Source organism: Dendropsophus ebraccatus, chromosome 6 (assembly GCF_027789765.1).
Source record: "Dendropsophus ebraccatus isolate aDenEbr1 chromosome 6, aDenEbr1.pat, whole genome shotgun sequence".
Taxonomy (NCBI): domain Eukaryota; kingdom Metazoa; phylum Chordata; class Amphibia; order Anura; family Hylidae; genus Dendropsophus; species Dendropsophus ebraccatus.
In genome coordinates, this window is record NC_091459.1 from 18,254,577 (window position 1) to 18,281,295 (window position 26,719).

Below are 26,719 nucleotides of genomic sequence, written 5' to 3' on the forward strand. Positions count from 1 at the left end.
GTGCATAACGCACTAACTCTCCAACCATGAACAATACCACAAAACCATCGAGATGACAGTGGCTACAATGTACCACTATGTCCTATGAAGTCGGTATCGTGTGAAAAGCGGTCCGTACCGGTCACTGTCTGTTTAAGGAACGTGTCAGTCCCAAGTATATCACAGCGTGTCTAAAGGTACGTATGTATGTTATCCAGGTCATTGTCTGTTAGAATACACTGTGACCTTTTTTTTGGGAATTATTATCCCTAACAGACAGTGACCTGGATAACATACATACGTACCTTTAGACACGCTGTGATATACTTGGGACTGACACGTTCCTTTAACAGACAGTGACCGGTACGGACCGCTTTTCACACGATACCGACTTCATAGGACATAGTGGTACATTGTAGCCACTGTCATCTCGATGGTTTTGTGGTATTGTTCATGGTTGGAGAGTTAGTGCGTTATGCACATTGTATATATTGTATAGTAGTTTGACACTTGTTTGTATACCGCTACAATCTTATCTTTATATCAATAAAAGTTATCTTTTAGCTTACCTTTCCCTTCTACATTTTGTATTTCTAATAGCTTGGGATACGAGTTACACACATGGTGAGTATACCATAATTATACTTATATATTTGTCCTAAAGGACATTTACCAAATAATGGCAACAGAGTAGACATACTGTAATGTAAATTTTTTTTCGCTTTAGTTCACAAAAAAAGCAGGAAAAAAAAAATATATCAACCAAAATTTACTATTAAAACAAAAAGTACATTTTGTCCCAAAACGAACTCTCTCAGAGTAACTTGCATTCACCCCCTGCAAATCTACAAACGCAGGGGTCTAATTAGTCCTTCTGTAACTTGTCTTTTAGTCCATATACTGATTACTTTAATTGGAGACGACAGATTCCATCGACAGCTCTCGGCATCATGATTCATGAGAGTTCCGCATTTCCGTTTGTAGAACTTCTTCCGTGCATGGAGTGTAATCATGAAATGTGTGAATGCGCCATCATTTTAGGACTTCTGCAATAGCTTTCAGCTTTGGAAAAGGGAACATTTGTGTTATTGCACAATTATCTGTCAGACCATGTCTACAGCTCACAGCATGCAGATGGGCTGACAGATTCATTTTAAACCTAACTATAGCTCTACATGAGCTAGCAGAAGAGAACAGATTCTCAGATGTTAAGCAAGGAACTAGCATGCTCTGTAGGTACTGGAACTTATAATAATAAAAAAAAATGTTTAGCGGTAAGCAGAAATGATGACTATTTTGCAGCTCAGGGGTAATCTGTACAACACAATCATCTTAATTTTACATTGAAATATTTATATAAAGCTGCTTAATATTTCTAATGCTTACCTGCTTGGAGCATATATGCAATGAAACACACAAACATCTCACACATCATTGTTCAAGACAGTAATGTTTTATTAGCCATATATAAAATTCAGCAATTTATTTTATAAATTAAAGTGTCAGTAGTTTGGAGGGAAAAAAATGCCACCTGCCCAAAAACAAAAAATAAAAAAAATTATATATATATTATATATATATATATATATATATATATATATATATATATATATATATATATATATATATAATATTTATTTTTTTTCTTACCAGGAGACCCAATCACTCACAATAAAATAGAATAAAGAATATAACAGCAACTCTGTAGATAGAGGCTAGGCGGTACAATGGTGGTGTTTCTATTGGCATCAGTTTCTTAGTGCATAGTTGAGAATACTCTAGGGTTGCATACATTATTAGCTTTACGCTGGGTTCACACTACTTTTTTTCTTCCCCATCTGTTTTTGCAAAAAGCTGATGCATTTGTGTGCATCTGTTTTCACTGTTTTTTCGATTGACTTCCACTCTAAGAAAAAAAAAAAATTTTTTTTTTTTTTATTTTACACGTTCAACCACATTTTTGGTGTAGGCTAAAAATTGATGCGTCTTGGAAAAATGCATCCGTTTCCCCATCTTTTCCAACAGATGAAACAAAAATGAAAGAAAAAAAAATATAGTGTGAACCCAAACTTAGATGCAGTATTTTGTGCATAATTTTGTATACCAGAAACAAGTAAATTAATAACACTTGAAGCCTGTGGTTCAGCCCATGTCATTCTGTATACATGCCAATCACTTTAACCATAAATTAAAAATCCATTTTTTTTCCAACTTCATATTTTCAACTTACAGTAAACAGTATTTTCAAGAGATCATTAATATAATACACATTAGGAATACGTATGGGACGGGACATCATCGTCGTCATCACTTAGATCAGAATCATCGTCCTCCACTTCAACAACAGATTTCTTGCTTTTGCAGCAGGAGACAATGAATCCAATAATGAAGACCTGCAATTATTAAAGACAGGACTTAAAGGGACAAGCAAAAGCAGAATAAATTTGCTGTATGCATTCTGACAACTTAGTAGGTTTACAATCTGTGCTATGGAAAACCTCTGGCATGAGAATCTAATGTCCCAATAAGTTATCTCAATAAATAAATCGTGCTTCCATTTTGGCCAAAAAAAAAAAAAAAAAGACTGATGTATGTCTGGGTTAGTGAGCATATACAGTATGCTCTTTTAGAACAGGCAAGAGATGTCTCAAAAGTTATCCAACTTATTTGGGAGAAACATCAGTTGTGACAGTACTTGCCTTAAAGTGACAGTCACCTCTTTTTGCATTCTGACTTCTCTACACAGGTGTAATGGGTAAATTTAGCAGTTTTCATACCTTATTTTATATTATCCCTTTCATACCTTGTTGAAGTAAAAAGTGATCTTTTATCAACTGCAGATTGTGTCAAGTGGGCAGTGCTTCACGGCAACAGCGCCACTTAGCCGCCCACAGTGCCACCATTGGCCCCTCCCCTCCATGACATCATAGGCACATAGGCCCCACCCCCTCACCAGCCATTTGAACAGGCTGGCCTAGAGGTCTAGGCCCCAACCCCTCTAGGTCGGCCCATATCAATGGGTGTCGAGAGGGGCGGGGCCTACGGGCTGATAACGTCACGGTGGGGCCGGGCCAACTGTGGTGCAGTGGGCAAGGCTAAGTGGCGCTGTTGCAGTGAAGCCCACCGACTTAGCACAATCTGCAATTGATAAAAAAAAAAAAAAAAAAATCACTTTTTACTTGAACAAGGTATGAAAGGTATGAAAACTGCTAAATTTACCCATTACACCTGGGCAGAGAAGTCAGAATGCAAAAAAAAAAAAAAAAAGGGGGGGGGGGGGGACAGTGTCACTTTAAGTTTGTTGAATTCTGCTGGGGATCTGAATAGACTATTGTTACGAAGTAACAACTGTTGTTGACTACTAAGTGTGAATAAAACCTGGTAAAATACATAAAAATGGTAAAATACATGGGAAGTTGGGATAACAAAAGTAATAACTATAAATGTGGTAACTTCCAGGCATCAGCAGCGTTTACCCATCCACACAGAACGCCAACAACATCAAAGCATCAAAATCAGGCTTATCTATGACAGAATAGGACTTGACAGAACAGGGCATAATTTGTGCCTACTAGAAATATCCAGATATTGCTATCTAATGGTCTGTTTATACGGAGCAATAATTTGCCCAATCAATTGTTTAACGATTTTAAAGCAAAGATTTGGTTTTTAAAACAATCAGCATTTAGACGAAGAGATAAATAGTTAGAAAAAAAATATTGTGATCCCTTTAAGATCGCTTAAGCTCATCTCACACATAGGGTGAATCTGTGAAAGACTGTTTACACAAAGCTATCTGCGAATTTCTAGCGAACGACCAACAATGATTTGAGAAAGTGTTGAAAGATCATGATTAACGATTTTTTGCTCGTCGCTTGATCGTTCACTGTGTTTACACAAGAAGATTATTGCTCAAATGCGATAGTTATCGAAAAAATTCGACAGATAATCATTCCGTGTAACCGGACCATAAGATTGTGTATTCTAAAATCGTTAACACCTGGTAGTTTCACAATTCTTGAAGAACCCAGCATTCTCTTCTGGGTAAAACGTGTCGAAAGACTGGACATGGCCTTAACTTAGTTGCACTACCTACCACATGCTAGCGACTGCTATTAGGGTTAAGTCCCACCTGGCACAGGGAATGCACAAACCCGCAGATTCTGAGCGATTAGAAAGGGACAAACTAGGGTAAACACTGTGGGGGACATTTATTAAGGTCAGCCTTTTTTTGCGTCAGGCTTAAAAATATTCCCGCAGTGCCAATGATTTCCGGTTTTACGTAGAGGTGCAATGCCTCTACATAAGTCCAGTACACATCAGTGTGTGAACATAGTGAAACATACGCGAGCTGAGAGATTTCTTTAACATTTTTCCGCAGCAAAATTTTTGGATGCAGAAGCTGCGCTCCCGTTCCGACTTTTTACTCCGCCTCCTCTCCGGCCAACCGGCACGACTGGCATAGAGGGGCCTAATGCAAAAATGTATTAAGCGGGTGTAAATCAATTTATTTGCACCTGGCCCCTCTGCACCAGAAAATGCAAGGTTCGCAGCTTCATAAATGTTTCTCGCTGCCTATTGATCTTGCATGGACATTCACCAATGTACCATTCTCTATCAGTTACTACGATCACGGTGATTATCTTTGCTATCCCACCAACCTATGTTTTTGACAACGAGAAATAATTAAAAAGTTTTCTTTTTTCATACTTCATAGTCAACCATGGTTGTTACTTTGTTTTTGACTGTTTGTAGAAGACACTCTGGGGACAAGTACACTATAGTATTATTTAGTCCACCGTCTCTTTTAGATACTAGACTAACGTTCCAGAAAAAGACTGAATTCTCGTCCCATCGTCACTAGGAACAGTCAGACTGAAATTAAAAAGTGACAGGAAGGTGCGAGGAGGATGCTGTTGGAACATAATAAATAAATTATACTTACCCACCCCAGTGGTATGGAGTGCCACTGAAGGGTCTCACTAACAGTCGCCCGCCTCCTGCAGCTCCTCCTTTTGCAACATCACATGCCTGGTTGACGGACTGCCCTCTTAGCCAATCAGTGACTGAAGTGGGATAATGTCCCAGTCACTGACTGGCTGTGCAGGCAATCCATCAGTGGAGCTGTGATGTTAAAGCTGGAGGAGCTTGGTACCTGACATATGAGACCAGGCAACAGCACTATGAGGGCACAGGTAAGTATACTGTTTATGTTCCTGCACCTCCCCTGCCTCCTGTAATTTTTTTTTTTGAGACTCTTAATGACTGTAGCGATGTTCGTGTTTCCAATAACCTGTCAAGATTTACATTCAGCTATCTCGCTGCTGTCCATTATATGTTTTTAATGTCACTTTCAGGGTTCTACTTGCTATAAGCCAGCCATGCTCACTTTATGCATTTTTTTATTATTATATTTGACCGACACATGTATTTAAGGGTCAGGCAGTGTAGATCCCACGGGACCTAGAGGATACGTTCATAGACGTGAAGCAGTTGTTTCCCAAATTTGCAATATTGATTCTGTTTTATACGGTAATAAAGTCCTAAGAAGTATTGTTAAGTGCTACATTTTTTCCCCTACTTTTGGGACAATAATACAAGGGGACTTCCATTTGTTATACTGCTGAGCATCACTGCATACTCATCTAGAGCTGCTGAGCCGTAGTGATTGGTTATTACCTACATAGGCATGTATGTTTGGTTGTTGCTGGTCAGTACTTACCTTGGTGTTTTGCATCTAAAAGGGCATCAGGTTTTTTTATTTATTTTTTTTGCTTACAAAGTGGAGCATAGGCTTATTATTGTTAGAGATTAATGGAAAGAGTCTTGTGTATGTCTTGTATATACCCATTTTAGTTAGCGTGACATGCATGGGTTGTCTGCCATCTTGACTCCTATTGCCCTAACTGTATCTACGATTGCCATGCTGCCTCTGGCTTTGCAGACAGACTAGGTGGAGTCTCATCCCTGCATTTTCTCTTGCCCCTAACTCACTATATAGATTTTTATATGTGATACAGCTGCAGTCTGATCTCCTGTATGTAAGAGCTGAAATCCCTTCCAAAGAGACAGTGTCAGACTGCATCACATAGGACACTCCACAAAATCTGCACAGAAAAGAGACAGGTTGTGCGAGCAAGGCAGTTGTATAATGGAAGAATGACACATGAGTGTCTAAAAAGAAATTTTAGATTAGAACTAAGAGGTTAAAAGACAGGTACCAATATTCATTTTAGGATACATAGATAAAAGCTGGTACATAAAGTATGGTACTTACCGCTATAAACACCCAGTTGCCAAAGTAATAAATGGTGCTGAAAAACCAAAATTTATGCAGAAACAAGTATGTTCGTGTAATCGTACACTGATCTGGAAGAAGAAAGAAAAAAGATTTTATGTGCCTAAAATTAGTGCCAAATATTCTCACTGCACTAAATTAGGTTTCTATGTCTGAAGTTACAATTCATCTAAAAGTTATAATACAAAAAAAAAAAAAGATTCTAGAGCTCAGCAATAACTAAATACATTAACAGTTGAAACTCACAACTCATGAAGGGAACACTTAAAAAGTGCCTGTAGTACAATACAGTGTGTGTGTGTGTGTGTGTGTGTGTGTGTGTGTGTGTGTGTGTGTGTGTTTATACACGATGCTCTACAATACAATAGATTTGCACAGATTCAAGCATATTTGGTCTCTTAGGTTTCACAACTTCATCCCAATTGGCTAATAGTTAGATACTCCAAAAACAAAAGCAACAATAGACTTTATTGCCCTAAGTAAAATTTTTATGTAGTAATTGTTGACATTTGTGTATCTTTTTCCTGGTCATAATAAAACAGTTTTTTTTTTTTTGCTACATTGCTGATTTTGCCACACGACTCATTGAATCAAACATCATAAAAATCTTGAAATTTTAAACACCTAGACCACTTTTACTGCGTTCACCAAAATCAAAAAGTGAAAACCGTTTCCATAAATTTGCTTACAGTGAATAAATTAGTTTTACATGCAGAGATTCCTCATATTCAAACTAAAGCGGAAACTGGTTTTATCAGTGAATTTCTAAAAGATTTAGAAAAGGTTTAGAATTATTTTTTACAAAACACATAATCACACTTTTTTTTTTCCCCTAGAGATAGCGAATCTCTTCATTTGATCAGCGCTCTACTCATCAAGCCACTAGCCTTTCTTTGGGTGACGGGGAAAAGCTGGTGCAATCCTGGAAACTGGGAAAAGTTTCTCAGGATTGGATCCAGCTTTTTCCGGCATCATGGGAGGAGTATGAGGGAGCGGAGCAGCACTGAGAGGTTGGCAGCTTGATGAGTACAGCACTGATCAAATGAAGATTCGCTCGGCTTAGATGAGCAATTTGCTCATCTCTATTTATTTCCCCTACTGAGAATACAGTTTTAGACACAAAATTAGACCCATTTAATGGGGATAATTCACGTTGTTCTGGCTACTTGATGCAGCTTTTCCCCAAGAAAAATCAGTGAGCCTTAACATGTACCTCTCATGGCGGGACGCTGCTGGATCGGTAGGGATTTCCTCAGTTCATCCTTAAGTCTCCATAGATACAAACACGCAATGAAACAGTAATGGGCGAGAGCCAGCACTGGATCCATTACGGTTTCATTGCGTGTTCAAGTCTTTGGAGACCCAAACTTTTGGATGAACAGAGGAACCCACCACTGGTCCAGCAGCCGGCTGTCATGACAGCTACACTTTAGGAGCTCATGAATTTGTTGCTGGTTCACTAGTTGTCCTTTCCTGAACCCCTTTTGTTAGGTATTAAATGAAAGCCATCAACAGGTTAGTAGAATCTAACCTGCTGGTATGGCCCTAATGCACATGGGGCTGAGGATGATTATAAGTGTCGTACCTTCACCCTTGGCGCAGTTTCCGTGCTATTAGGAGTTTAATGCCTATGGCCTTGACTACCACCCCCAGTGCGTAGTGCTAATATTCATTAGGAAAAGACAGAGGTAGATCAGTGCACTGGGGGTGGTAGTCCCAACCCCAATGTATCAATTTGCCCTAAACTCCCAATAATGCAGAAACAGCGCTGAGGATGAAGGTATGAAGCTTACCTTCACTCTCAGTGCCCCATGCACGATAGGGAGGTATGAGCAGGTTAGAGTCTTGCCGATAGTTTCCTTTAAAGGGGTTATCCAGTGCTGCAAAAACATGGCCACTTTCTTTCAGAGACAGCACCGCTCTTGTCTCCAGTTCAGGTGCGATTTGCAAGTAAGCTCCATTCACTTCAGTGGAACAGAGCAGCAAGACCCCGCCCAAGCTGGAGACAAGAGTGGGTCTGTCTTTGGAAGAAAGCGGCCATGTTTCTGTAGCGCTGGATAACCCCTTTAACCACTGTATACCAGAACACTCCACAAGGCCTGCTTTTTGAGATACATAATAATAATTTGGCTTTTGTCACATTTGCTCAGATCCTTACTTTTTACCCATTTCCTGCAAATGTCACATTCTATAACTTCACCTATGTGTTTACAATGTTATGCTATACAGAAACTATGGCCTAAAAAGATGGAAATGTAACAATTCACCCAAGAAAAACTAAAATAAATCTCTAGAGTTAATTTTTTCACACTAGACATTTAAAACTTCCAGGATTGCTTTACATTTGATAATTGTGGCTTTACAAGAGTTAAGCCTATGCCCGTTTCCAAAGTATAAATGAAAACAGATCCAATGGGGATAGCAGTCTTGTCACCATCTGCAACCCTGCAGCTGCTCACCTGAATTACTGACAGATCAGGAAAATACAGATGGCGCACTATAGAAACATGATTGCACAAATTATCTCACATATTCAAAATGTTTGACCTTAAAACAGAATGAGAACTTGTTCGGTTGTCCTTCTGAAAATACGTTTCTCTTAAAATTAAAAAGTAATGACTTAAGGACTTTCTTTCAAATCAACCGGTGTCAGAAATTTATATAGATTTGTAATTTACTTCTATTTAAAAATCTCAAGTCTTCCCATACTTCTAAGCAACTATATATCCTGCACGAAGTGGTGTTTTATTTTCATTCAGACACAGTGCTCTCTGCTGACATCTCTGGCAGAGTCAGGAACTGTCCTGAGAAGGAAAGGTTTTCTATGGGGATTTGCTGCTGCTCTGGGCAGTTCCTGACTCGGCTAGAGATGTCAGCAGAGAGCACTGTGTCTGAATGAAAATAAAAAAAACTTCCTGCAGGACATACAACAGTTTATAAGTATAAGTAAATTACAAATCTAAATAAGTTTGACACCAGTTGATTTGAAAGAAAAAGATTTCTGCTGGACAACCCCTTTAAAGGGGTACTCCAGCGGGGGGGCATTTTATCCCTGGGACCGGGAAGGAGGTGGCTGAGGGAAACAACGTCCACTCACCTCCCCGGTTCCAGCGGTGGGTCCCGCATCGCGGCACTCCGGTCCGCGGCCGCTTCCTGGTGTCTGACGCGGGCCCGAGACAATACGTCTCAGGTCCGCTCAGCCAGTCCATGACAGAGGCGGGATCTGAGCGGACTTGAAACGGATCCCGCCTCAGTCACTGACTGGCTGAGCGGACCTGAGACGTCACGTCTCGGGCCCGCGTCAGACACCAGGAAGCCGCCGGGAACAGGAGCGCCGCGATGCGGGACCCGCTGCTGGAACCGAGGAGGTGAGTGGACGTTGTTTGTCTCAGTCACCTCCTCCCTGGTCCCAGGAAAAAAATGCCCCGCCCCCGCTGGAGTACCCCTTTAAGTCTAAATCCTATGGGTCTATAGCATGGGGGTACCCTGTCTATTACAGCTGTAGGTCAGAGAAAGGGACTGATGCTTTTACATACTCAGATTTTTATATAGTGCAGAGTACATAGTATCTAGAAATTTTGGCATCTAGTGTCAGTGCGAATGTGACAGATGTGAAGTGATGACCTGTTATGTGATAAGAGCTGCTGGGTCTAAAAAGACGCAGATCAGCTCTCATAATGACAAACGTAACAACATCAGGGTAGTTCTCCTCTGTAACTTAGGCTGCTGCCAGCACAGAGAAAAGCCGTAGAGTTGATAATGTTATTATACAGATACAGTACTACGTCTTCTGTTCTGACCTTTTGGGGAAAAACACTGCTTAAAAAAAAAAAAAAAAAAAAAAAAAAAATACTCTAAGAGACACAATCATATCTGTCAACAGCCCTGATTTCCATTTGACTGTCCCAGAGACAATTTATTTTATTTATTTTTTGGCCAGTTTTCTGCCAGAAAGGGGTGGAGTGTAAAGGAATATCCAAGGTTTAAACAACAAGCTCTCCTCAGAACATCGGTATTAGATCAGCTGGTCTGAGGGTCCATTTACACAGAAAGATAATATGACAGATTATCTGCCAAAGATTTGAAGCCAAAGCCAGGAATGGATTTAAAAAGAGGAAAAATCTCAGGCTTTCCTTTATGACCTGATCTGTTTATAGGTCTGTTTCTGGCTTTGGCTTCAAATCTTTGTCAGATAATGTCATATAATCTTTCTGTGTAAATGGACCCAAAGTGGCCACAAGTGTTGCGGTCTATTGTTTAACCCCTTCAAGACAGAGCCCACTGATGCACGGATGTCCGGGTCAAATTAATGCAGTGTTCCACGCCGCCTTCTAAGAGCCATAGCGCTTTTATTTGTTTACCTACAGGGCTGGTCGGGATGTCAATTTTTGCACCATGATCTCTAGTTTTTAATATCATATTGGCGTAAAAGAAAAATTTTGATCGCTTTTTAAATAATTTTTTCTGATTATATATGATTTTAAAAGATAAGAAGTCTTGGTGTTTTTTTTTCTTCTTAACACGGTTCATTGTGGTGGAACAATGTTAATTGTGGTGGAACAATGTTATATTTTAATAGACCGGACAATTCCGCATACTACGATATGTAATATGTTTATTTTTTTATATTTGTATTTTTATAATGGACAAGGAGGTATATTAAACTTTTATAGGGGGTTAGAAGTTTTTTTTTTTTATACTTTTTAAAACTTTTTTTATTACACTTTAACACTTTTTTTCACTTTAAAACATGCAATTAATGCCATAGCATAGATAAGTGATATCAGCGATCTATGCATAGAGCTTGCCTGAGAGCAGACTCTATACATGGAATGCCAATCTGACAGGACAGAGGTAAGTGGCTTACCCCTGCCCGTGGTGGGTGCCGATCAGTCAGTGACAGGAGCTTGTCTTGTCACCGAGTACCTTAAACGCTGCAATCACTATAGATTGCTGCGTTTAAGGGGTTAATGAAAGGCAGCTGTAGGAGAATTGAATGGCTGAAATTAAATGGCAAATTACAACTGTTATTTGAAAACAACGGACACTGTTTTAAACTAACAGCAGTTATTTGCCATTAAATGGTGGCCATCCACTCAATTTCAACAGTGTGTTTTTTTTAATCCACTCCTGGTTTTAGTTGCAAGGGCGGCAGGGGCAGGGAACCTTGGCTCTCCAGCTGTTGCAAAGCTACTAATCCCATAATGCCTGGACAACCTACCCCTGTGCTAAAGGTATGACCAGTAGGAAGAGGGAGACTGTAATCCCACTGTTCAGAACTAGATACAGTATTCCAGATGTGGTCTTACTAAAATTCTAAAGACCCCACTTACTAAAAGATATTGATAAGAACTGGGCCGAAAAAATATCCTCATCCTCAAAACATGATAATATTCATTCGTCAGTCTGCACATTATAACGTCCAGGAACGTCTCAAGTTTAGCATTTGTCTAAAAGACTCTACGGCACATTACAGTTTTATTGGTCTTACGCCGCACGCTCCAGTTTGGCTATTCAATATTTAAAATGTTTACTACAAGAAGCGATCATCACACAAAAGAGATGGATCAGAATGAGATGTATTGCATCCTTAATCTTGGCAAGATGTGAGACCATATTTAACTTTTCTTTTAAAATTACACAGCTTGAATAGATTACTAAATGATAAAGTGTCTACTGTGTTCCTACCACTGTGCCCTTGCTGATATTTCTTGGCACATGGTATTATTTTCCAATATAAAAGGGCATTCTTGGCTAATAAAGCATTTCCTTTGACCTTGTCTTGCAGGGCTTCCAGGACTCTACAGAAGTGATGACCCAAGGAGTGTGTCACTGGGGTTTATCATAAATTTCTCGCTAGTTTTAAGTCTCAGCCATTTGGATTTCTGCCCAGTAAAGTATTTGATGAAGCAATTGTTCATAGAAGGAACAGATGGGCACACAGTCTGAGTGAGAAAACTGCAGGAAAATCTTTCTAATTACAGCACTTCCCTTTCTGTGTTGCTTATTTATAGGGTCAAGTGTAGACATGCGTGCATCATACACAACGTATAGCATATTGGGCTGAATTTATAGATTTCCTTCTCATATCGTATTCAACATAAAAAAAAAAAAATAGATCTTTAAAAGATTACAATGGATCTATATTGCTGTAGGCTGACTTACTCCATAGATGTATGCAGAATACTGTCCTGTTGCATGTAGAATGTGGCTGAATGAGTCAATTTATTGCGCATATTTAGGAATTATTTTAAAAAGCAACAAAGATAGAAAAGTAGTTATCCATGTTAAACGTAAGGGGGAAAAAAAACAAACTGTAAAGTGAAATGGTCGCTTTGAAGAAAAAAAAAAAAAAAAAGTTTTACTATACTTTGAGGGTAGGTTAACACTATGGAATCCGCACGGATGAAATTCCGGTAGATTCCGTGGCTCGTACCCGTTCACGGCGGGCAGATTCTGCGTTCCGCCGAAAGAACAGACATGTCAGTTCTTTTGGCAGAATGCGGAAACGGCCCGCCCATAGAATAGTGTCTATGGCATGAGCGGATATGCACATCGCCGTGAGCGGGTACGAGCAACGAACTTCTCCGCGCGGATTCCGTAGTATGAACCCACCCTAAGGGTGCTTTTACATGTTCTCTGCAAACTCTTCGTAATAGGAACAGTGTCCTGCGCAGACGATCTCGGAGCTCCCCGCATCAAGATTATGATCAGGGCTGTGGAGTCGGTAAGCCGCAGCTCCGACTCAAACTCAGACTCCTGAATTTTATCAGGACCGACTCCCGACTCCTGCTCCTTCATAAATGGCCAGTCATATATCAGGGGAGTTATTTATCACACTGGCTCAGCAGCTTCTCCCGAATGTCCTACATGATCCTGGGGCGACTTCTGAGGGAATAAAGGAATACCGTGTATAAAGCAGATTCTCCTGTGTGTGCAGTGGATGCAGCCAGTCTCCAGCCTCCAAGTCCTGAATGCTCACAACTAGACTAGATGGAGCAGGTGGTCTTTTCCTGCTGACAAGCTTCTATGTTTGTAACTAAATATTCACCATACTTAAAGTGACACTGTCACCCCCTATTTACATTTTGTGGCTCAGGGAAGAAACAGAGTGCTGCACATCACACCTATGGCTGATACTAGTGCCGCTTGGCTAAATAAAAAACACATCAGAATTTTGTGTATGAATTGATCAAGCCATACTGCCCCATGTACCTCGTGCCGGTATCTGATACACATGGGTCCCTACACTAAGTCCACACCGTGCCAGTCAGTGGCCACCAACCCCGCAGGCGTGCACAGCCAGGGAACGGGGGCCATGGGACGGCCCTGCGACCCCCATGCCACAGGACCAGACCCAAAAACACCACACCAGAACCCGGCCAGCACCGCCGGCGGAGAAGGTCGCCCCCAAACAGCACAAGTCTGGATAAGGTATTGCGCTCACCATAGCTGCAGCAAACAGAATGGGAAAAAAAACAGGAGGGATTAAAACCATGTGCACTCAGGTGTCTCCTGCTAATTGCGGTCATGTGGGTCTCACCAGGAGGAGTGCAAAACACGGAGAAAAGAGAGAAACAAAATGTGGCTCAGGGAAGAAACAGAGTGCTGCACATCACACCTATGGCTGATACTAGTGCCGCTTGGCTAAATAAAAAACACATCAGAATTTTGTGTATGAATTGATCAAGCCATACTGCCCCATGTACCTCGTGCCGGTATCTGATACACATGGGTCCCTACACTAAGTCCACACCGTGCCAGTCAGTGGCCACCACCCCCGCAGGCGTGCACAGCCAGGGAACGGGGGCCATGGGACGGCCCTGCGACCCCCATGCCACAGGACCAGACCCAAAAACACCACACCAGAACCCGGCCAGCACCGCCGGCGGAGAAGGTCGCCCCCAAACAGCACAAGTCTGGAGAAGGTATTGCGCTCACCATAGCTGCAGCAAACAGAATGGGAAAAAAAAACAGGAGGGATTAAAACCATGTGCACTCAGGTGTCTCCTGCTAATTGCGGTCATGTGGGTCTCACCAGGAGGAGTGCAAAACACGGAGAAAAGAGAGAAACAAAATGTGGCTCAGGGAAGAAACAGAGTGCTGCACATCACACCTATGGCTGATACTAGTGCCGCTTGGCTAAATAAAAAACACATCAGAATTTTGTGTATGAATTGATCAAGCCATACTGCCCCATGTACCTCGTGCCGGTATCTGATACACATGGGTCCCTACACTAAGTCCACACCGTGCCAGTCAGTGGCCACCAACCCCGCAGGCGTGCACAGCCAGGGAACGGGGGCCATGGGACGGCCCTGCGACCCCCATGCCACAGGACCAGACCCAAAAACACGCAATGCCTTATCCAGACTTGTGCTGCTTGGGGGCGACCTTCTCCGCCGGCGGTGCTGGCCGGGTTCTGGGGTGGTGTTTTTGGGTCTGGTCCTGTGGCATGGGGGTCGCAGGGCCGTCCCATGGCCCCCGTTCCCTGGCTGTGCACGCCTGCGGGGTTGGTGGCCACTGACTGGCACGGTGTGGACTTAGTGTAGGGACCCATGTGTATCAGATACCGGCACGAGGTACATGGGGCAGTATGGCTTGATCAATTCATACACAAAATTCTGATGTGTTTTTTATTTAGCCAAGCGGCACTAGTATCAGCCATAGGTGTGATGTGCAGCACTCTGTTTCTTCCCTGAGCCCTATTTACATTTTGACTGCTCTCCACAGGTGTAAAGGTTAAATGTTACAGGTTTCATTACTTATTTTATATCACACCTCATGGTGCTTGTTCTGGTAAAAAGTAGTTTTTATCACCTGTGGATTGGTATATGTGGGCGGGGCCTCTCGTCCTACGTGCCACATTGCTCCGCCCCATCACCACTTAAACCCGCCCCCATCCATGACGTCGTTGCCACATAGGCCCCACCCCCTCGGTGGCCATTTTGTGAAAATCTAGGGGGTGGGGCCTATGGCAATGACGTCACAGATGGGGGCAGGGCTAAGTGGCACAAGGGGCAGATATATGTGGCACAAAGGCCGCAAGGCCCCACCCACATATACCAATCCACAGGTGATAAAAACAACTTTATACCAGAACAAGCACTATGAGGTGTGATATAAAATAAGCAATGAAAGCTGTAACATTTACCCTTTACACCTGGGGAGAGCAGTCAAAATGCAAATAGGGGGTGACAGTGTCACTTTAAAGAAACACTGCTAACAATGCCAGATACCTGTAATATAGAGGTCAGCCATAGTGATATAGAGAGTGGTCACACATAGTGATACAGGTCACACAGTGATATAGAAGGTCACTGTGCGGGCAAGCAATAGCATGCACAGACACACACACACAGACCCCCCCCCCCCCCCCCACCACACACACACACGAACTCTTCCAGCTCAGAAACAAACTGCCAAATAGTGACCGACAACTTTTTCATGACCACCCTTATGTAATAGGGCCAGTGTCCTATTAGAATGATGCTCATAATATATATTCATGAGCAAAACTTGTAAAATTCATATCAAAATTCAATTCTACATTTTTTTTAAAGCTGGAGTCCGTACATTTTTTTCTGACTCCAACTCCACAGCCCTGATTATGATGTTGGGAGTGCTGATACTATTTGCGAGTTTGTGCTGGTGTAATATCACAGCCTACTTGACTAACATATAAAAAACTGCAATGACTAGCGTATCTTTCCCACAAGAAATTACCACCACCCCCAAACCAGTCCACAGACTAGACATCCCACTACATACTCATTTCAGTACTGAATGAGGAGGTCAAAATCTACGCGAAAATAATAGTGACCCGTCTAATGCCAATTCTTTTTACCCTTATCAAAAACTGTCAAGAAGGCTTTACCTACAGTCGGCTAGCCCCCGAAAACAATAATAGACTAATCTTGATACTTAATTACAAATTAACCCCTTCCCGTCAGTAACATGTATACATACGTTCCTACTGCACAAACCCCGTGCAGTAGGAATGTATATATACGTTCCTGCACTGACTGGGTTACTGATGTGTGCGGGACCGCTGCAGTGAGAGCGGTCCAGCACACATCAGTGTGCCCGGGGCTGGAGGTAATGAGAGAAAGCTGCGTTCCCGCAGCTGCATCTCATTAACCCCTTTAAACGCCACAATCTATAGCAATCGCGTCGTTTAAGGAAGTCAATGAAAGAACAAGTGTGTCACTGAGTGATCGGGACTCCCGATCACTAACAGGAGTACTAAAACCATCAAGTAGTAGGAGTAGTAGTAGCTCCCCTGCCATGTTTGCCATTGAATGTAACTATTGGAATCAGTTATTTCGCAGTGCTGTACATGTCAAATTTTAGGATGGAGTTAAAGGGGTATTCTAATTTTAGCAAAAAAAACATTTGATTATACAATGAAAAGATATACACTTTACTTTGATAAGGAATATAAAGTAGGCACAGTACTGTAGCAAGGGTAATAAGTGGCAAACAAAACATTTACTGCAGCATCCACCGCACTTCACGTGTCCTTTGTAGATCATCTAACATTGCAGAAAGTATATCCAACACTGCAATAGTCTCCATTTCCGTTCTGCACTATTTTGTTCAGCACTATAACTTGAGCTCATGGGAACAGTGAATTTGTACTATACTCATTTTCACAGGTTTCAAACCCAAGATTTATAGCTATTTTGCTTTTAAAGAAGGGAAACTCTAAAGGTTGTTTCATAGAAAAGACTTTAACATAACATATTACAAGTTTCTTAGTAGAAATGAGCAAAATTACACTAAAAAAGCAAAGCTCTTCACTATATCTGCAATCCGCTCATCAGCCGGCTGCCTTTTAACTGACTGCTGCTCCACCCCGGTTCTGGGAGTTTCCGAAGAGTTTCCCAGGACTGGATCCAGCTTTTCCCAGCACCCGGGAAGGAGCAGCACGGGGTTTCAGTCCGTTAAAGGAGAACTCTGGCCAAAATCTATTTTTTAATATGTTATTACATAAGCAAAGTTAGACAAATTCCTAATGTACACTAATTATGGAAAATGCACAAATACTGCTATTTTCCTCAAATTAGTAGAAAGTGACGCCATGACCCAGTCTATACCTGAAGGGTCCAGCAGGGGGTGCAGTATATGTAGAAGTTACAAGTAAAAAATGCTAACAGGGCCTTTCCTTAGGGTCCTATTACAAGGAACGATTTTTAACAATTAACGACTAACAATAAACGATTGCAAACAAGATTGTTTTTCGTTAACCTGAAAACCATATAACACAGAACGATAGTCATTAGTTACGATCGTCACTATGATCGTTTATTCATTCTGATCGCCGTGAAACAATGAGCAATGTGCAAATACGCTGAATGATTAGTGAAAAAATGCGGAACTTGAGCAAACGAATGTGGAATTACAGGGAACGATTTGCGAACGATCAACCATAATTTTAGGTTCAGATCTAAATCAACGATCAACGACATAAGAACGATTTTTCGATCGTTGCCTGCAATTACACAGAACAATTATCATTTAAATTCAAACGATATAAAGATTTTTTTGCATGATAAGGGCCCTTAGCCACGGCCAGGAGAAGTGACAGGAGTGGTAGTCCAGCCCCTTCCAGTGCGGCAGAGAGAAGCTCCTTATCTACCATCCCCCCTGCCGGGCCACCCAATCTCTCCAGCCCAGTCCAGCAGAGAGAAGCTCCTTATCTACCATCCCCAATGTGTATATACATTTTCTGGTAAAGTAATAATAAAGTTATACATGTCTAGCACACAGGTAAGATATTGTGTTCATGATGCTGAATTGTTGAACACTAACCAGTTTGTAGTGAAACCAGCTTGGTGCAATGTACAATTCTACAGTAATAACCACAGCATTCGGTGTCCTCGTCATGTGTTAAACCATAATGTTAGACATGAGCGATGCTGTGTGCATAAATTATTCATTTATTTATTTTAATACCACCAGTCTAAAGTGAAAACGCACTGAAGTAAAGTAATAAATTTCATGCATCTTTCTCTCTGTGCGCCAAACTTTGAAGTCTACACCAGGTACTATCTGTAGGAGAGATGTCTGTATGAATTGTGTTAAATCTGTCAGGTAGCAGGAGTTCCCATCACCCTCCTGCTAAGTAACTCTAGGAAAAGTGGCATACGCAACATGAAAAGAGGAAAAAGTTACATTTCTGCACAAAATGCCAAAAAAACTGCAACTTTGATGAAGTGGTTATGCCACTTTTCTGGTGTATAAAGCCCCTTTTATGGAGAAGTCAGGACAATGTTTATTGGCTCAATAAAGGGCTAACTTTTGTGTGTACAGAGTTTTTAGACTAAAGAGTTAAAAAGAAATCATGTGTAAATTATTTTTTTTTTTTAGCCATTTAACAAGCAACTTTTTTTCTCTTTTTTCGGGTGTCAGAGCTAGAAAGGGCATTGTGAGCATTGCTGGGATGCACCTCACATTTGTTCTCCCTCCCCTGCATGTGAATCCTTGTTTTTGCAAAAAAGCAAGACGTTATAACAATGTCTGTACATAGCCAAAGGTAAATTTAAGGGGTTCTCCAGCTAAGAACTTTTTCCCAGTAATTGAAACACATTACAAAGTTATATAACTTTGTAATATGCTTCAATCACTTGTCTGCCCCCCTTCCCTATCTTTTCCCCCCTCAACCCTCCACCAGGAAGTGAAGTAAACTCCTTCTTACCCAATGACTGTTGACCCCAGGCTGTTCTGTGGCAGCCATTTTGTGACAATGACATCATCAAGAGAGGTGGGTCTAAGCCCTGTTAAGCCAGCCTCCCTTTGTCACATGACACAGGTTACTCAGCTCTGATTGGCTGAACAAACCGTGCGCCATCTAACAGTTCTACAGAGTCAGTTAGACATCACAGGAGACAAAGTGCATCATAGGAAAGCCCAAACCAGGAAGTAAAGAAAAAATGAAGCCACCAACTGGAGCTTCAAGGACCTGCAAACAGCGGGAAATTCAAAAAGGAGACAGACTCAGGAGGGATGGTAAATGTAAAAGCTTTTTTTCTTTGTCAGTGCCGGAGTACCCCTTTAAACTAAAAATAAATAAATAAATCAATCAGTAGCCCATAAATGTATTGTGTGAACTGAACATGTTTGTTCTTTAGTCCCACTATTTAGGGTTCCAGCATTATTAATGTAAAAATTTACGAGTTTATCACATACAGTATGGAATACGGAATCGGCGCAGAGACTCCTGCCTTCAATCTCTTTGAACGGGAGGGCTCGCAGAGTACACACGGATTTCCGCACAGAATGTCAGCGCAGATTCCGTAGTGTGAACAAGGCCTTAGGGTTTAGAAAAGAATGTGTAAGAAAGCAATCAAAAAATTATTATTTTGACTTATTGTACAAATATTAAAATCTTTATAAACCGTGGAAAACTAACAATCATCACCAAAGATATGTACCGTTTCCCCATCAGAATTGAGGAGATTACATTAATCAGTAGCTTTGCATTGGGAGAACCTCACTTGTACAGATTTCTTTTGCTACAATATTTTGCAATAAAGAATTTTAATACACCAGGTGAAGAAAACCCAACACCCACCTCCCCCCTTTTTAAAGTAAAAGGTTATTAACTCATCTTGACTCATCTGTAAAAAGAAAATTACACTTGTATACTGCACACAGGGTAATACATTATTAACAAACAATTCCTCGTGATTAATGTTACATATAAAAGCAATTAAAACGGTATACAGTTCTGTTTCACTAAGTGCAACATCATAACTAACTCATAAATAAAGAGTTATGTTTAGGTAAAGCAGGGAACTATCGAAGAGCAAACAAATTTAACCCTGTCAGGACCGGGCTGATTTCAGCCTTAAAGACCATTTTTGAAATATGGCCAGTTTCACTTTATGCAGTTATAGCTCCGTGATGCTATAACTTATCCAATGTGATCCTGATAATGTTTTCTCCTGTGTCAGTGTCATTACGCTTGTGGACATACTAAATATGTATAATTTTTTTCTACATTTAGTATTGTTTTGGGGGCCTATGAGGATTGTGTGTGTATTTTACTTTTTTTTTTCTTTATTTTATTGTCCCACCATGGGGGCTTCACTGTGTTATTGCCCGATTACAAGTATATGACATTGCAGTGCCAATATGCTCTGCAATGCAAAATGCCTGTAATAGGCAAAGCTGATCAGGCTCAGCTTCTGTAGCTATGACAATGGAGGCCTCAAGGAGGCCTCCTGTTGTCAAAGCAACCATTGGACTGTGTGATCACTCTGTTCCTTCCTTTCAGCACTATAGGTGCTGCAATCACACTGATCGCAACTGCCATGGTTCAGGTCGCGACAGATGACTGGCTATCACTGACACACGGGACCTGCTGTAGATGGCACGGAGGCAACTCCTGTGCCAAATGTCATCCCATCGTCAACGTCATCCTAGCGGTTCCTCAGCGGCAATGAGCCGCAAAAAGGGACATACAGTTATGTCCCTCAGTGGGAATAGGTTAAAGGGAAGGTTCACTTTTTGCAATCCCTTTTGTAAGAAGCTCCCTACCCCGAAACAAAGATGACTGCAGGCTGCACTCTTGCCGGATCCTGGCACCAAGTTTTCAGTTCCATCGCAGTGCTGCCATTTCATCTTAATGTAAAATAAAAACCCACGAAAACTCGTATTACCCGCCTTAATCTACAAGAATAATAACCATGCCATACAATGCAAACAATACAGCAGCACTGGATCGGTGTGAACTTAAGGTCAACATGTCTAAAAATGGAAGTCGGCAGCACTGTGTGTCTATGATCCCATTTATTACACCATGAAATGTTTCAGCTTAAAGAGCCTTTATCAAGCGTTGAAAAAGCTGAAACGTTTCATGATGTAATATATATATATATATATATATATATATATATATATATATATATATATATATATATATGATATGACCCCTAGGGTCAAAAAGATAAGCACATATCTAATCGGTTTTTCAAAAACGTATGAACCCATTTTAGAAAGATACACATACTATAACATGGAAGAACTCTGGCTATTAGTCCTTAAAACTTCTTTACCATGGGCAAAAAGTAAACAATGGAGTCTAGACAAAATCAATGATATAAATAATAAGTACAAGTAAAGCTAACTATACAATTCAGAAGTAAATAAAACAAAGTTAATGATTACTTAACCATAGTTAATTAAGAATGGAAAGGCCACTGGTCCTTAATCCATACCAAGACTTTCTTCTAACTCTTTTGCACTTTGTTTCAGCAAAATTGCATTTGTAATTACGCTTACTCCGGTAATGATGAAATGGAGCTGAATAAAAATGCCAACACGTCCTCTGGTGTCAAAAGGTTTGTTTACTTATAATGAACAGTGAAACAACCGACTGTCCAAAGCTGTAAACAATTAAGGCCCTATTACACTAAACGATTATCGGCCGTATTTGGCCGATATTGGTCGTTACTGACGATAATCGTTTGGTGTAAATCGAAGACAACGATTAGCTGACATGAGCGATAACGGCTGATCATTGCTGTAGTTTGTCTTTCAACATGTTGAAAGACAAACGACCAGGATAGCAGCGATCTGCTGCCATCGCTCTGTGTGTACCTCATAGAGCTAAAATCAGACTCCCCTTCACCAGGCTGTGCTGTCCTGCTCTGTGGTGAGTCAGCCTATAAAGATAGCTGACATGGAGGAGCATGTGACTATGTCCTGCTCCCCAATGTCCACCACAGGCATATACAGGCTGAGTGTTGGACAGGCGGGGAGGCGGGGCATAGTCACATGCTTCTCCATGTCGGCCATCTTATGGACAGACTCACCACAGAGCAGGACGGTACAGCCAGAGGGGAGTCTGATTTTAGCTCTATGAGGTACACAGGGAGCTGCTGTCAGTATATACAGTGAGTACACTTACTAATACTGTACACTGAACTATTTTACTATAAAGTGGCCAACCCCTTTAACACAAAGCATGATGTTCAGACTTGGACTTCTTAGGAGAGTAAATTTGCAAAAACAATGTTCATTTTAAAATCAAGAGAGACAAAAAGGTAGACACTTATCTTCTACCCCCAAGAATAGGTCATACATGTCTGACTGCAGGAGGTCCCACTGCTAGAACCCCCACATATCATGAAAATAAAGTCTTCTGTTCCTATTAGAAAAAAAAAGGGGTAACAATTGGGTAGGCAACCTGTTGCACTCCCAATTGAACTGACAGTGATAGATTAGCACTGCTGGCTCCATCAGGCTCAAAGACATTAAAATGAGGCGCACCACTAATGCCAACATGGTAGCCCATTAAAAAAAAAAAAAGAAAAGAGAGAGAAAAGGGTCCCCAAAAAGGATCTCATGATCAAGGGGGTACTGGCAGTGGAACCCTCACCAATCAAACATTTATCCAGTGAATAGGTTATAAGTTTCATATTGAGACAAACCCAATTAATTATTGCTACCTCAGCTGCTCTAGACATCCAGACACCCACACAATGATGCCACTCCTGCCATTAGGGAACAGATTCACTGCAGGGCAGACCTTTCACTTCAAATGTCCAGTTTATATCACAGGGTGGATGAGCGTATTATGGGAACATAATAAAAAGTCATACTTACCTCTCCTGATGCCACAGCTCATAGTCACCTAGCAGTCTGTGGTAACTTCCGATGATGTTACCACCTGGCTCAGAAATGCCCACCAAGCCAAATCAGTCAATGACTGGCTAAATGGGCAGTTTATGACAACACAGGAACTGGGAGAAAACAGGAGACCGGAGGCCAACAGCGAGCTGGTGGCGCTGTGGCTGCGTAAGGACAGGTAAGTATTAGAGATGAGCAAACCTCGACCATGCTCGAGTCCATCTGAACCCGAACTTTGGGCATTTGATTAGCGGTGGCTGCTGAAGTTGGATAAAGCCCTAAGGCTATGCGGAAAACATGGATATAGTCATTGGCTGTATCCATGTTTTCCAGACAACCTTAGAGCTTTGTTCCATTGAAGTGAATGGAGCTTAATTGCAAACATCACCTGAACTGGAGACAAGAGTGATGCTGTCTCCGGAAGAAAGTGGTCATGTTTTTGTAGCGCTGGAGAACCCCTTTAATGTAAATATAGCAAGTTACCTAGTGCTAACCAGAATTATTGCCAGCACAACACAGGCAGCCATTTTATTGTGACATACTGTAGCATTCTGGAATATAAGATCAAAAATGCAGAAAAATCTCCCATGCAATGCATCTATCCTTGACTAATTTCCATAGAGTTACTTAAATTTCATTTAGTAGATGCTCAAAATTACTGAACCGAAACACATTATGCTTAGCATTATTGATTACAATACTAATTTTGTTAAGTAATTTGAGCTTACAAGACATATATCAACTTTAGCTCTTAGGAAAAGTGCTGAACTAAGATAAACATCAATTAGCCACAGTACAATACATTGTTATATTTACAAGAACACCACATACAGTAAAACGCTGGGAGTGTGTGTGTGTGTGTATATATATATATATATATATATATATATATATATATATATATATATATATATATATATATGTGTGTGTGTCATACGGATTGTAGATTCGGCTTTTTATATCAACAAAACTAAAGAGGCTCATTTGCGCACACAGCTTTTTATACCTTACAACAGGAAGCAGTTTATTTTATTATTATGGCCCAGCAATACTGTGGTGTTTTATTTATTTTACACATTCTTTCTCATAATAGAATCAGTAGTGCAAGAATCAGAGTCGGTCTTTCAAGTTCTAAGTTGCAGTGACATGACTATAATGTAGCCTAGGAAATCCGAGAGAATTCAATCACCAAAAAGGAACACTATGCGAGCAATTGGCATCTTCCATATAAGAGCTTTTGCCTTCCTCTGAATCAACACAGTAGGGTTTCTGTAGGCCGAACTTGGACTCTTTCTTTTTTTCAACCGTATTAACTATGTAACTACGTCCTGCAGGAAGTGATGTATTCTTTCCAGTCTGACAGTGCTCTCTGCTGCCACCTCTGTCTATGTCAGGAACTGTCCAGAGCCGCAGCAAATCCCCATAGAAAACCTATCCTGCTCTCTAGTCTGGAAAAAAATACCACTTCCTGCAGGACATACAGCAGCAGATAAGTAGTTTTGAGATTTTTTTAATAGAAGTAAATTACAAATCTCTGTCACTTTCTGGCAACTGAAAGAAAAAAGGTGAACAACCCCTTTAAGTTTTTTTTTATTTGAACATTTCAAAAAAAGTGTTATCCTACCCCCATACCTATATTTACTTAACATTTAGACAACCAATTATGCTTTAATGCATTTTTGCTTAAAAGCATAATGCACAGCTTGCCTCGCACAAGGTTCCCTAAAGACAACAGATGAGTGATAACACGAAGAAAAGTTTGTGTACTGCCCCAGGTTCACTGGAAGCATCTCGGGGTGAGAGATCACAGCACCCTTACTAGCTACTCGGCTACTCTCTGAGCATTGCCCCTATAGTTTTGATCCTGATATCATTTGAAAGCTAGGATTCTACGCTCTCAGATCAGATTATAGTCATGGTAAACGTTTAAAATCAGAGTATTACATTTTGTCCTTGGAAACTGAAGGGTTAAAGAACGTCATGCGTTCTGCAATTTTTTTTTTTAATCAACACTAATTCTAAAACACTGTTCTAACTATTGCATAGTGAAAAATTAAATCTATATGCAAACGTGGATCTAGGTAAGAATATGATTAGAGGAGACGTTTTCATGGAATTAAATATCAAACGGAAAACAAATTGTGCCTATGCAATCACCTGCAATTACACATTTGGCAATCAAGTCACATTGGGATATTATCGCGGCAAATCACAGTGGGCATCCTAATAGGGTGATTAGTATTTGCTGGGACACAACAAATAGTGTAAAATAATGAATTTCGAGCACACAGTTCTTAAATCTGAATGGTAAATGTAAGTGATTAGAAGTTACAGGTGGTGAGTCTGCACAGGTAATTTAAGTTACAAAAGATGGAAACTTTTCTGCTACATGAATAGTTTACACTCTCTAGCATACGGGAATGAAAGGTTATATCGGGACCTGACTGACTGTGTGGCATGGGTTCATTTACTTACCTTTACAGACTAAGGCCATGTTCCCACTGCGTAAGACACCGGCCGTTCCGTGACCAGGCCATGTCACTGAACAACCAGTGTCAGAGAGGATCTTCCCAGTGTTCTTAGTTTCTGCTGAATTCTGATGCGGGCGCATCAGTGTGCGCCCGCAACCGAATTCCCCACTGCATGCAATAGAGCGCGTGGCCGGAGCCGCACACTCCATTGTGTGAACTGACAGGTTTTCTGCGGTGGCTATTCAATGAATAGCGGCCGCAGAAAACTGACATGAATTCCCTCAGCAGCAGCCCAAAGTAAGTAGCATATTATTCACGGCCATCGTTGCAAATTGGCAACAACGGCCAAAATTAATATGCCACTTACATTGTGTGAACATAGCCTAATAGAGATTAATTATGAAATATGTTTTTGAAGTCCGCACCAATGCTGGGGTTCCATAAACTGACCCTATGTGTTTAATAGCAACCTAATCCTAGGTGAGTAATAGCAAGGGAATTCTTTCCCACACTCTCTATGACATGCCTATAGGGGTCTGGCCATATGGCTAATTTCTGTAGCTTAGTCAGCCCCCTTCTCCATTACAAATGGCTATGACACAGAAGGGGGCTAGCATTGCTATAGAATTCAAAGTCAGCACCCTTAAAGCATCAACATGGCACTGCAGACTATGGGATCCCATCAGTGTAGCGATAATAATTGATGATGATTTTTAAGGCTCTATTTACACACAGTAATATTGCAACCAAAACCAGGAGTGGATTGAAAAACTCTATGTTCAGACACTGTTGAAATTAAAGTAGATGGCCGCCATTTAATGGCAAATAACGGCCATTATTTGCCATTAAGTGGTGGCCATCCACTCAATTTCAACAGGGATTTGAACCAAAGAATGACCTGCTGGCAGGTCTGTAGACAAGTGAGTTACCCCTAGACCACAGCTCCAACACATTTAGGCTCAGAGATTCAACTATACCTGGAGTGTTTCTTTCAGATATAAACTGACTACAGAGGACTGAACTGCAATCGAGACACTGGCTGACAGCTGAGTGAGGAGGAGGCCGGGCAGCATTGATTATTCATGAAGAGGAGGGAAGAGAAACAAGTGGTGAGGTGTGCCAGTATGTGGCACAAACAACACTTTGATACTTCATAACAGTAGGATTGTGCATCATCCACTGCACGGACAAATTACCAAAAGGTGACTGCCAGCACCTTAGGTAGGGCCCAGGTGCTGACAGATTCCCTTTAAATCTCCCTTTACGCTTAATCAAACACATTTACATTCTGATGTTTTTGCCACAAAGCACATGTTCATGTAAGACAGGAAAT

The 26,719-nt window shown here is 41.1% G+C and overlaps 1 protein-coding gene across 3 annotated transcripts in view; it reads right to left on the reverse strand.

Moving 5' to 3' along the window:
• Window positions 1–727: 727 nt before the first annotated feature.
• Window positions 728–26,719, reverse strand: part of LMBRD1 (LMBR1 domain containing 1) — a 122,865-nt gene continuing 96,873 nt past the window's right edge. For 2 of the 3 annotated variants that reach the window (XM_069973480.1, XM_069973482.1), the window contains exons 15-16: window positions 6,257–6,348; window positions 1,064–2,372 (exon numbers count right to left, since the gene is read on the reverse strand). In XM_069973480.1, the coding sequence (XP_069829581.1) occupies window positions 2,250–2,372; window positions 6,257–6,348 (215 nt within the window). In that variant the 3' untranslated portion in view covers window positions 1,064–2,249. Of the gene's footprint in view, window positions 1,042–1,063; window positions 2,373–6,256; window positions 6,349–26,719 lie in introns of those variants that run through there. The other variant, XM_069973481.1, reaches the window with a different exon arrangement.